Source organism: Simochromis diagramma, unplaced genomic scaffold (assembly GCF_900408965.1).
Source record: "Simochromis diagramma unplaced genomic scaffold, fSimDia1.1 OVJJ01000205.1, whole genome shotgun sequence".
Taxonomy (NCBI): domain Eukaryota; kingdom Metazoa; phylum Chordata; class Actinopteri; order Cichliformes; family Cichlidae; genus Simochromis; species Simochromis diagramma.
The window spans coordinates 17,039,464-17,052,354 of NW_024386782.1; the positions used below are offsets into that span (position 1 = coordinate 17,039,464).

General features: G+C 44.3%; 1 protein-coding gene across 4 annotated transcripts; it reads left to right on the top strand.

The window, feature by feature from the left end:
- The first annotated feature begins 6,857 nt into the window (after positions 1 to 6,857).
- Positions 6,858 to 12,790, top strand: fzr1b (fizzy/cell division cycle 20 related 1b). 4 transcript variants are annotated; one of them, XM_040022389.1, is made up of 14 exons: positions 6,873 to 7,258; positions 7,584 to 7,765; positions 7,889 to 7,990; positions 8,075 to 8,138; positions 8,255 to 8,382; positions 8,593 to 8,675; positions 8,777 to 8,960; positions 9,044 to 9,109; positions 9,197 to 9,299; positions 9,484 to 9,665; positions 10,071 to 10,304; positions 11,256 to 11,365; positions 11,854 to 11,946; positions 12,053 to 12,790. In XM_040022389.1, exons 2-14 carry the CDS (start codon positions 7,688 to 7,690, stop codon positions 12,150 to 12,152), a joined length of 1,527 nt encoding a protein of 508 aa, XP_039878323.1. In that variant the 5' UTR covers positions 6,873 to 7,258; positions 7,584 to 7,687; the 3' UTR covers positions 12,153 to 12,790. The 4 variants fall into 4 exon arrangements, with proteins under 4 accessions (XP_039878324.1, XP_039878323.1, XP_039878321.1 ...); XM_040022387.1 differs by having other exon boundaries at positions 6,873 to 7,237; XM_040022390.1 differs by having other exon boundaries at positions 6,858 to 7,765; positions 11,256 to 11,381; positions 12,053 to 12,094.
- Positions 12,791 to 12,891: the final 101 nt, after the last annotated feature.

Here is a 12,891-nt window from a genome sequence, read left to right on the forward strand (position 1 = left end):
AAGGCAGCCAATTGTATTTCACTGAGCTGTACTGAGTGCCACACTTTCTTTTTAGACTCACAAACATGATCTGGTGTGGAAATGATCTGAATCACACCAAATGTATGTTCAGAGGAAAACGCCAGAAGTGACAGAAGGAAAACAAACAACTGGATTCAGCCCTCAGTGATGTCACTTCCCTGCACTGACAACAGTGACTGCTCTTCCTGCTGATCTGAGGTCAGCATAGCTGGACAGCAAGCCAGCAATGTAAACAGGAAAGGTAGAGATAGTGATGCTATGCGCTGGGCCCTCAGGGCATTCACTCTCCCATGGCTTTGAGCACCTTGACCCAAACAGATAAACATCTGAATACGTGATCAACAGGAGGAGAAACATGAAACGACGGCTCTGACAGTTTTCAGTTTGTGGGCAAACTCCACAAGACAAAACAGCATAGACTTAACTAACGACATTCGCTGATGTGATCTACTCATGATTCATGCTGAGAATAATCTCCTGACAATCTGCAATAATAATACTAACATTTATTTATTAAAACCTGACAGTGCCAGTCTGTCTCAGCTCCGTTCCTGACATGACTCTGCTTCCCCTAAAAATTCCGACAGTTACTTTATTGCATTTATGCGGTGACCAAGGTTTAAAAGGCACTCATTACTTAGCTATGAAAATTACCTGGTTGCACAAAACTGAGAAAGACCAGTCAAGAGGTCCTTTGTTCAGCGCAACACGCACTGATTTCAAATTTACAGCTTTAATGAATCACCGGTTACATTTTGACCGTGCTCAGAGTTTCATTTATTTTCCTTGGAGTTTTTGGATGTCTCGATGACACCAGGAAACCCTAAACCATCCTCGTCTTCCTTTAGATTCAGCAGAAAACGAGGTGACTGTTTATGGTAAACACGGGCGCAGACAGGCTTCCATGGGGGTGGTCCATACTGCCATAGCAATAGGCAGGGAGTTTGTTTGAAACTCTAACACAAACCTTGCGGTTTGTTGGTGACTGACGTAAGCTGGGCTGGAGGCAGCCCGCTCCGGGCCTTCGACAGCAGCACCGTCTGGGTTCAGGCTGGGCAGGACGCTCTTACTGCCAGCAGATCCAGTTGACAGCCACTCAGCGTCCGTTCTCCACTCTTACCAGCCAGGACCCGAAAGGGCCCGCGGCCCAGGGCCAAGGCAGAGAGGAAGAGAACCACTTCCAGCAAAACAAACCTGCTCTCTACATATCCACTTTGTAAAAACAAATGCCTTCCTGGAGTTTCTCCTGGCCAGCTGCTGTTTGTTTTTAGTCAGGTTGACAGTAAGAAGTGAAGTCAACTGGGCGTTCAGTGTTGGGGGAATGTGGGGTAATATGAGAATGGGGCATTCCAGGATAATTCAACAGCGCTCCAGGCTTTGTGTGTGGATGGCACAGATCATCTCAGAGTGGCTGAGACAGATGGATAAGGAAGTGAGCTCAGAAGGACACTTCTTCCCCACAACAGAATATGATGAATTTGGAAAAGATCAGATGAGGCAGCTAAGCTTCCTCTAAGGCCTTGTGTGTGTGTGTGTGTGTGTGTGTGTGTGTGTGTGTGTGTGTGTGTGTGTGTGTGTGTGTGTGTGTGTGTGTGTGTGTGTGTGTGTGTGTTGTGTCTCGTTGACTCTAAAATGCAGGATTGGGACAATAACAGGATGTGTCCTTCCCAGAAAATGTCACAAATCATCGAGTTATCAAACGTGGCGGCAGTCATCGTAGATATGCCATTGTTCCTCTGAGTGTGGTTTTTGCCTTTGCATGCAAATGCCTCAACTACTCACAGAAAGCATTAACCGTGTATGGCAGCAGTTATATAATGCACAGAACGCACAAATCCATTTAAAAAAATAAAGTCACAACACATCTGAACCATAAAGGACTCTTTCTCTCAACTTTCCATACGTGCATGCTGGCTTTGAGAACTCCGAGTGACACTAATGAGGTGTCGCCTCTGAAAACACGGCGATCAGCTGTGCAGAAGAATTACACTGACCAAGCTGGCAGCTGTTTGTGAAGAAGAGGCTCCTGTGATAGACGCTTTTCCAGATTTCAAGGCAACCCTTGGACATTAGCCTGTGTATAAAGCTGTCTGTGTCAGATCACATTTAACCCTGATGCATTTAAGGACAAAGCATCGGCCTGACATTTGTGCTGATTCCTCTGGGCTCTTTACCCAGAATACAGCTTGCCTGGGAATTGCTCGGACATGGAAGGGAACATCCCTGTGGGAAGGCAGCAGGCACACAAGAGTACACAGTGAGACGAGGAAGAAAAATAAATAAAAATAACATGCACGCATACTCAGAGATGACACATTTGGTCACATGCATACATAAAGACACGCTGAAAACATTGTGACACTGGGATAAAAGTGTGAAAGAGATGGAAAGATGGAAGCATCCCAGTCCAGACACAGAGACACAACAGAAGCCTTCCAAGCTTTTAAATTCAGCTTAGATGTCTTTAATTTCCAAACATTTTTTCTGCCACTGGAGCTAAACCATGTGTCTTTTCTTTCTTAGCGAATGAGCTTGGCTCTGTGAAATGGGCCTCCGTTATGGGCTACGGTGTTATCAAGACCAAACTCAACTGTCAGCCAAATCATGTTCAATCTGCATGTGTTGCTTTTGATTTTACCCAGATCAATAGCTGTACTTACTTGACTTAAACACACACACACTCAGAGGGAAGGGGGAGGGCATGCAGATCTGTGGCTCTGGTGTGTCAAAGTCAGCGAGTGCGTGGGAGGAAACGTTCAACATGAGCTGCCGTGGCAGCCTGCAGTGAAGGGAAAAGAAAGTGAGAAAGAAAAAAGAGAAAAAATAGTGGGGTCTATACCACACTGTTTGCTGTGTGCGCCCTATTTGAAGGTATACAGTAAGCTGAATCTATAAAGGTGAGATAATCCTCTACTATTAAAGGTCATTGCTCCAGACTTGGGTTTAACTCTGGCCTGTGATTCCTGCCTTTTTAATGTTTCACCAAAGCACAGTTCAAATTCATGTGAAAAATCACTGGAAATGCAGCTCAGATAAGTAAATAATATCGCTTTTTGTGTACCTGACTTATCAAACAACACGTGACGCTGCCACCAGGATTTGAAGATAAGGTTGTATTCGAGTCACTGTGCATCAGCACAAACCTTTCAACAAGCTTCTCTCTACAAGCTCTCTGCCTGGAATAATGCTGAGTTTGCTTTCAACACCTACACCGTGACAAGTAAACTCTCTCCTTTTTAATTTTTCATCATTCTGAAACTATTATATTTCTTGTCATCACAGATGAGATGAGATTAGTCACAGTCCCATTGTTGTTTTGTTGTGAATTCCAGTAAGGATCCGAGAGCGTCACCGTCTGCAAGCGCTGACCCAACTTCCTCTGTGTGCACTCAACAGAAATGATAAGGCTTCCACTTCCCCCTCCACCCTGACTCGGGCAAACAGCTGCCCTGCAGCCCCAGACTGGGCCTCCGTGTCGGCATCGGGCCTGACTGCACGTTGCTCTGTGTGGACTTGATGGAGCACGCAGATAAGGCGCACTGTTGTGGCTGGGTTTCCTTTAAAGCAGTATGCGATCATTGGTAGATAGGTTCTAGCAAGTAACCCCTATGTTTGGATCCCTTTGTGTCTGCTTGTGTGTGCATGTATGGACTGAGTATCATGGAAAAGTATTCATATCCTCCATTTAAACAAAGCAATATAGCGGTCCAAAAATACGTCATTATGTGCACGTGCAAATCTGTTTCTTTATCTTTATTTTTTTATATAATTATCAGCAAAATCTCTTTTAAGCATCAAAAGTGAAAACACTCATTCAGTAGAAAATGATGACCAAACATGATTGATGGTGTTTTTATTTGTGTGTGGTTTTTATGTCTAAGATCCTTGTTTATTCTTGTAAATGAGCTCTAGCCTGCACGATTTCCAAAGCGGTTATATATCAAGTACAGAAATGACCTCGTGACTTTGCACTGCTGTACCTACTCCAACCAGTCCTTTATGGACACTTAAAATATCTTTATGAAACTGTTGTTACATTTGTTGCAATCTTTGCTGCCCTCTTGGCCTGATCTCTAAAAAAGAAAATTACAATGAGACTTTTTACCGGGGTAAATAAAGAATATATAAAAGTCATTTTTATATATAACACCGATTTTAGCTTGTACCTCGTGACAAAAATGTTCTTTCAATTTCAAAATGATTTGACATCAGATATGATTGACAGGTAAACAGGTTCTTCCTTTATCCCAAGTGCCACTACTGAAGGTGTTACGGGTATCGAGGAAAAAAACATGGGTTGAAGCTTACAGAAATTAATAAATTGTGAAACAGCTACAAATAATAAATAAATGTAGATTTTTTTTTAAAAATTATTTTTTTTTACAAATATATCCTAAACATTTATAAAATGCCAAAAAGTGATGCTAAAAGATAGAGATAAATGACAGAAGCTTAAAACAGCAGATAAAATACTTAAGATATGAAGTTAAAATAATGGATAAACTCTTGAAATACATAAAACAACCACCCCAGTAAAACCTGCCTAATATTGCAGAGGTTCTGCGCTGCGTTGGCAGCAGATCTTTTGGTTCCTGTGGCTTTGATGGCTGCCTCAGCGGATCGGTTTTGTTCCAGTCCAACTTGCTGCGCTTGGCCAGATCGGAAAGTAGGGACTTTGGAGCTGAGTCAGCTTCGCTTTTGCTTTGTGTTACTTTAGCTGTTCCCCAGAGGTCTGTGCAGCGCCTTTCTAATTGTAACTGCTGCCGCTGAGCAGTGCCATAGTATGAATAGGCGTATGGGAGTCTGCAACAATGTTTGGGTACGTGATGTGCAAAACTAAAAATCTACAATCAAAACTAGGACCCATAGTTTCCCCATTAAAATGTTCCTTTCACTTCACTGGAAAGTAATGGCTCTGATAGTTAAAAGCAATGGCTAAACTGCTACTCTGATCTTTACAGTTGCAAGAAAAAACTCTGGGAACTCTTTGGAATCGTAGAAACATAGTCAAGGTGTCTGGCACAGCTTCACCTGTTTCCAGGCTGCACAGAGAAGCTTAAAGCTCTTCAGCTTGTAGTCTTCAGCAGGGATGACACACACTCATCATGCATCATCATCGAAGTCCATTGACACAACAGGACTCAGGTTCAGCTCTGCCGGCCTTTCCCCCATCAACACCCTTCCAGGTTTCAGTTATCATTGCCTTCATGAGCAGCCGAGGTGCCCCAGCAGGACAACGAGGTCTCAGATCAAGGATTTTCCAGCACCCTTTTCTGGGACTCTGAGAAGGCCGGGTACTCTGAGCCATTGGCACATAAATGTTAATAACAGTGAGGGCCCGTTCTTGACCCAAGGAGCGAAGCTACCCTCTCACTCACTGGAGAAAAATCCTGTGTAGAGGCACCGACCAGCTCTGGCTCTTTCCTGAAATACTGCAAAGAATGAGTTTAACTACAGTTTTGAAGTTCTTGCACTTTACCTGACTGTCTTGTTTTCAGGTTAGTTTATTGACGTGTTGTAAAGAAATGTTGCATTTTCCAATTCAGACATGCTGACATCCTACTGTGTTACCAAGGTAACAAATCAGTCCACACCATGATGAGGTTTGGATGTTACTGTGCACCACCTTTGGCTCAAGGTCAACTTTTGCCTCTTCTGTCCACAGGACATTGTCAAAGAAGCGTAGATCATAAGGGTAGTTTTTAAGCAAAGCACAAAGACGTAATTTATTACCATCATTCTTACTCCGTGTTTGAGACTGTTACACAGCGTAGAGGTGTGAGATTTGAAACAAAAAGTACAGTGAAAAGGAGACACGAAAGTGGCGTTTAAGCCCTTCAGAATTCAGGGAAACACAAAAAGGAACTTAGACACAATCTATAAACAGTGCCTGTGTGGCCCACACCAGATCTGCTGACATGTAAATGAAGACCGAGTGTCTCGAAGTATGTCAGAGAACAGCTTGGCAGACAGCCTACGTGCAGCTCAGGGTGCAACCAAAGATGCCAATGCCTCGACTCCACTCTACCATGTCAGTCACTCTAATTAAAACCCCAACATAATAGTAAGGCCGTTTTCCTTTCTCTGTTTTATCAGTTTGGCTCAGAAATATTATATGAAAGAGGCCAGAGAATAGACCTTTGTCTGCCTTTTTAGTTTCCAAAGTGCCCACCCCCATTGCTTTTAGGCAAGGGATGTAAAAAAAAAAAAAAGTAAGATTACTTCACTTTGAAGTTTCACACAGGGGCCCCTAGCCAAGCATATGCTATCAATACTCTGACAGCCTGACCCAAAAACTTTTGATGGCCATGCAGCTGGTGAATATGAGACGTATGCTTTAAAAACTGGTTAAAATTGAGATCTGTAGAATTACTCTCATACATAGCTCTCTGGTGTCTACACACCAATGTGAGATAAGAATTTGCATTTTCCTTCTTAATATGTGCACGTTTAAGTAAGTAACAGTTAAAACAAATATAAATAGAATAAAGAAAATGTTTTTAAAATTAAATTTAACTGATGCACTTGGTGACGGTGGGAAGAAAAAACAGGAAGAATAGGAAGACTCCTTTGGCATAACCGAGCTCAGGTGAAAGAGGAGGAGACAGATTAACAATGACTAATGATTAAATGTGTAAAACACATAAAATAAAGTTAAAGGTGTTGTTTCTCTTGGAATTAGGTTTTACTCATTTAATCAATATTATTTTTTTATGTTTTCCCTACTACTCTCGCTTAAATCTTTCATATAATCTATTTTAAAAAGGAAAAAAAAAAAAAAACAACAACAAACCCCCAAACAATAACAACAACAACAGAACAACAAAGAAATTGGGAATTCAAAGAGTCGGGTAATTTTATTTTACGGTGCAACAGCGACATCTTGTGTCCTTACGAGGAATCACAAGCTACGCTTCAACGATGCAGTGAACATCTGTCGCCAGCGGGCGTCGCTGTTGAGTCATACTGCGTTGACTGCACAGACAGCAGAAGTCAACCAAAGAATTTCTTCCACAGCTGTCGCCATCTTGCTCCAGAACATAAACAACACCACCGAGTCCCGTTAGCGTTTGGGTGTACCGCTATTTTTCTTTTTTTTTTTTTTTTTTTTACTTTTTTGATTTTGGAAGAAAACAACAAGTCTTCCGGCCTCAGCGCCGATCCTTTCAAACGGAGATGATGTTTGATGTGGTCACCTGAGCCGCCGTGTCAGTCGGTATGACAGTCGTCAGCTGATGTGTGTTGCTTGTAAATTGGTTGTTGTGTGCGCGAGCATGATACCATGACAACGGTGCGGCTGTCATTAGCACACCCTGAAGCATTTTATTTTAGCTTCATATCTACCCGCTTTAAGCTAAAATGAACGCCGTAAGCGGAATTGGCTTTTCAGTCGTGTATGTTTAAACCAGCTGAGCTTAGACGATGACGCCAGGCTAACCAGGCCGTTTGGTTTGTTAGCCGAATAAGCTACGTGTGTGCGTGTGTGCGCGTGTCTTTGGATAGCGCACATTGTGTTCTGGATGGGTTCTGCTGTGAAATAAGCTGAGCCGTTTCTTACACAGACATGGGGATACACTGCGGATTTCCTTACCGGGAGGGAGCGGAGGTTTAAAGGGGGGGCGGGGAGAGCAGCAGAGGGGGCTTGCTGCTCGTCATCCCCGAAGAAATGGACCAAGAGTACGAGAGACGGCTGCTGAGGCAAATCAACCACCAGAACCTGCCCGCAGAGGCCCGCCTGACCAAGGTGAGGCACAGAGAGCGATATTTAACACGTTTCAGCACGGCTGCAGAGTCTTCTCGTGTGAGTGTGCTGTTTTTTATTAGCACTGATCTTTAGTGGACTGCTTATCTCTTACGTTCATCCTAGTGTTTGAGTGCTACCTGCAGTCCTGTCAGTGTGAAGTCAGGGGACCGCTTCATCCCTACTCGAGCTGGAAGCAACTGGAGCATCAACTTCCACTATGCCAATGTGAGAGGTGTTCGTTTGGTTAAACTAACAGTGACAGCTCAGTAATCCAGGCCAGTGGTGACATACCTTTCACTTTCTTGACAGGAGAACTGTCGCTCTCCCAGTCAGAACCATAAAGCAAAGGACGCCACTTCAGACTCAAGCAAAGGTCAGAAGTCTTTATTATTATTTGTTATGTAAATGTGTTATAACAATCATTTAAAGTCCAGATCTGCACCTCTAACACGAGCATTTTCATCACCGCTCTCACTGCCGCCCCTCCAGATGCTGTGGCCTATGCTGCCCTGTTGAGGAATGAGTTGCTGGGGGCCGGGATCGAGACGGTGCCAGACCCTCACACGGAAGACCGGCGGCATGCAGTCCTCTCGCAGGACTCTCACAGTCTTTTTAGGGTAAATGACAACGGGGGTGTGGGTGGCCATTAAAGTGAATTTAAAGCGACTCCTCCCGTGGGCTGTCAGTGTGATATTTGCATGCGGCTGTCATAAACATTTCACGCATGTATTATGCTGTTATTTTTGACTCAAGTTGGCCATAAGAGACAACGTCCGTACCAAAACCTGGTGGCAGTTTGTAACTGTGGTTCTGCTTCCTCTCTGCAGTACACTGTCCACACTAAGAGAGTGCCTTTTGATAATGACAGTGAAGTCTCACCATACTCTCTTTCTCCACTTAGTAACAAAAGGTATGAAATGTCTCACACACACGCTGCTCACTCATCAGGTGTTTGAGCCGTGCTTTTTTCAGGAGGAGGGGTTTAACGTCTCCATGTTTTGTTTCTTGTAGTCACAAGCTGCTCCGCTCTCCCCGCAAACCAGCCCGAAAGATCTCCAAGATCCCCTTCAAAGTGCTCGATGCTCCGGAGCTGCAGGATGACTTCTACCTCAACCTGGTGGACTGGTCAGCAGGCAACCTGCTGAGTGTTGGCCTGGGAGCCTGCGTCTACCTGTGGAGTGCCTGCACTAGCCAGGTAAGTGGGGGTGTGGGTTAGATTTTAAAGAGGTGCGCTGCAGATAAGGAGTACTGGAAGTGCTTATTTTTGTGTTCAAACAGGTGACGAGGCTATGTGACCTTTCAGTGGACGGAGACTCTGTTACGTCAGTGTGCTGGAACGAGAGGGTGAGCAAGCGACTGCTGCTTGTGTGTGGCACGAGAGAGGAGAGTACAGACAGGAGAACAATAATGTGTGGGTTGCTCGTGTTTTAGGGGAGCCTGGTCGCCGTCGGGACGCACAAAGGTTACGTTCAGGTGTGGGATGCAGCAGGAGGGAGGAAGCTGACCAGTTTGGAGGGCCACTCAGCCAGAGTAGGTCAGTCCGAGCAGGAGCGAAGTGAATTCAGTCAAATGTGATTTGTGCATCTCTCGCTGAGAAGCCGTTTATCCTGCTGCTGGTAGTGGTTTCAGGAACAACCGTCGCTCTGAGCCTTTAAGCTCATGCTCAGATCTCTTTATCTGGGGCATGAGAGTAAGAGAACCTACCCTGTGTGCCCAAGGTGCCCTGGCGTGGAATGGGGAGCAGTTGTCTTCTGGCAGTCGAGACCGAGTGATCCTACAGCGGGACGTCAGAACGCCGCCTTCTGCTGAGAGAAGGCTGCAAGGTCACAGACAGGAAGTGTGCGGTCTCAAATGGTCCCCCGATCACCAGCACCTTGCATCTGGAGGCAACGACAACAAGGTGAGGCGACTAAAACAGCACATACTTAAGGAAAGTTTTAGGTTAGAATCTAGGTAAAGGTTCAAAGTAAGCAAATTCAAGCTGTATTGATATCTATATATTTTAAAGCAGCTGTTCGTACCTCTTTAGCCTCTTCTAGGAGTAGCCCTTGAATTTTTGTTCTGAACTGAGTGGTCTCTTTTATATTTCTGCCTCCTTATAAAACAAATAGACTGGGTTTACACTAGAAAATATCGAGGGTGGTCTCTGCCCATGGAGTTACCCATGGAAATGATTCTAATGGCTGTCACAGCATGTTTTTATTGGTATAAACTGAGGTGTCAAAACTTGTCATTAAGGGTCTTTATGGAAGAAAGAGTTAAACTCAAAGCTCTCCTTACTGACCTCTTCCTGCCTTTTGAACAGTTACTGGTGTGGAACAGCTCCAGCCTTCTCCCTGTGCAGCAGTACAGTGACCACCTGGCAGCAGTGAAGGCCATCGCCTGGTCTCCGCACCAACACGGGCTGCTGGCGTCAGGCGGAGGCACGGCCGACCGCTGCCTGCGTTTCTGGAACACGCTGACGGGTCAGGCTCTGCAGAGCACAGACACCGGCTCCCAGGTCTGCAACCTGGCCTGGTCCAAACACGCCAACGAACTGGTGAGGAGACGCAGACACGCACTGCCCAACACTCTTAAGACGTGACGTCAGCACAGCAGCGTCTGGCTATAGATAATGTCATCAAGCTAGTTAGACCCACTTTGTGAACACAGTAGCTTAAATATTAAATTAGCAAATCAGATCCCGTTTGGACAGCTTAATATAGAGCCAGTTACTAATGCGCACATTGCACCTGTGTTGTGTAATGCAGCGTTCGGTTTCGCTGGAACTGCGACCCCTGATGTGCTGAGTCATGGTCAGTTTTCATACTAGCTGGTGTTGGTTTTGTATTGAATTACATGATACTTGAAAGGCGTTTCTACTGTGCACACATGACAAAACCCTGAATTAAAACAGCTTAGTTACGCTCGACGTCCAGAGATGGTTGCAAATTGAAGTGAGCAGTATGTTGAAGGTGTTTCAAACCAATAAAGACTTCTGCAGTGTGTTATTAAATTCCAATATTATCGTCTTACACTGGTGTTTTCTTGGAAAGAGCATAACCATCCAAATGTGGTCTGAAATTTCATTTCACTAGCTGGGCCCACGTCCTCATTTATGTTTGACAGCGTTTTAGCAGGAAAAAGTGAAAGCTTTGACATGAATGGAGCTGCGGTTTGGGGAAGGAATCGAAGGGGACTGGCGATGGCTCCCGGGCCTGGCAGATCCCCATGTATTAAATGTGAAGTGAAGAAGTTGAAGAATGGAGAACAAGGAGGGAGGGAGGGTGGGGCACGTAAACGAGAATGATCAGCTTGCAGAACTAGGGGAACCTCGTGTTTGGAGGCGTGGTCCTGCTCCTGAAATTCCGATACATAATCTCCAATAAAAGTGGTGTTTAAAAAGTCTTTAAGTATAACTTCCTTTTTTACTTTTGCTGTTCAAAGATCACTGTGACTGCATAAAAAACAACTGCAAAGTGGTAACTGCAATGCTGCTCTTTGTTTGCAGGTGAGCACACACGGCTACTCTCAGAACCAGATTCTGGTGTGGAAGTATCCATCGCTGACACAGGTGGCCAAAGTTGACAGGACACTCCACAGCGGTCCACTGTTTATCTGGTCGCTTATCCGTTTTGCTAAACGGAACCACATCACCGTGCATGTTCCGCCACCTGCTAGTAACCATAGATAGTTGTCACTTTGAATAACCTTACACACTTCTCGCGGGTATGGATACATTTTTATTCCGCTGTGGTAGCAACATGCCGAAGTAAAACTGTGCAAGAATCACTCTGTGTTACATTTAATGGACATTAAACTAGGGATGCATTTAAATCCTGCGGTCTGCTTCCATTAGTGAATTCCACACTTCACTGTTGCATTATTTTTCACAGTAATAAAGAGGTAATTTGTGGTATTATATAAGTAAAGAAGCTGATTTTATAGTATGTCTTCGCACCAGTTAAAGCTCATGCCTGTGCTGTTGTTCTTACTGCATTCAGTGCATGTAAATCAAAAACATTTTGAGAATATTAAAGGATCTCAAAACTGTCTTTGTAACTGTCCTGTTAAATCTCTCACATGCCACATTTTTTCTGCCCTCTCAGGCTGTGTCACCAGACGGGGAGGCCATCGTCACAGGAGCGGGAGACGAGACACTACGATTCTGGAACGTCTTCAGTAAGACGCGCTGTACCAAGGTAGAGTAAATTATCCGAGAACTTTATATTCTTAATTTCTGAAAATGAGTAAAACTTGATGCATTTTAATGTGCTTCACACTGTTTTGATGTATTTCTCTTCCCAGGAATCAAAGTCAGTACTTAACCTCTTCACGAGAATACGATAGTAAACGGCCCGGGGGTCGGGACGGTCCTCTGGAGGAGCCTGCCGGGGTGTGGCTGTAATACACAGAGTCAAACAACGACACTCAGACTAGCCTCGCCGCACAAACTCTCATCCTTTTCTACAAAAGGATGGAGGCAAAACTTCGACGGACAACTGCCATCCCTCACAGTGATGTCACCGATTCCAGAAAAAAATAACACACACACAGAAACAGCAGTCTTTTGTCACAATTTGTTGTCTGCTTATCAAGTTGATCTCGTTCTTTTTTTGTTGTTGTTTTTTCCCGTTGTGAAAAGTGATCAAGTCGTTTTCTTATCTATCAGCAGAAGTACACCTGTGCAAGAGTTCTAAGCTAAATAATGTAATGTAAGATGTTTTTAAGAGGCGCTCCTTTGTAACAGAGAGAAGACAAAGCCTGACCTGGGTGGTTTTCTTTCATTAGATAATGTGTGAATATGATCTACAGCAGTATGCAACAGAAGAGGGAACCACAAATAAGTGAACAAACACGACCGGTTGCTCAGGTGGCTGCAGCAGAGTTTCATGTGTTTATTGTTGTTTTGTCAGTGTTCATAGACACGAAGCACAGGTTTGGAACCTTGCGCATTCCTGCCTATAGATACGAAAATGCCACCCTGACTCTTATCTCATTTTATCCTGCTTTGGATATTTTATTAAAAAATATGTCGCACAGAGACTCGATTATCTTATAAGTGTCCACTCAGTGTGTCTGTGGGAGCGTCTTGTTTTCCAGTCGTGCTTTCTTAAGTCTCATTTAGCACCAAAGCGTTTCTGAAA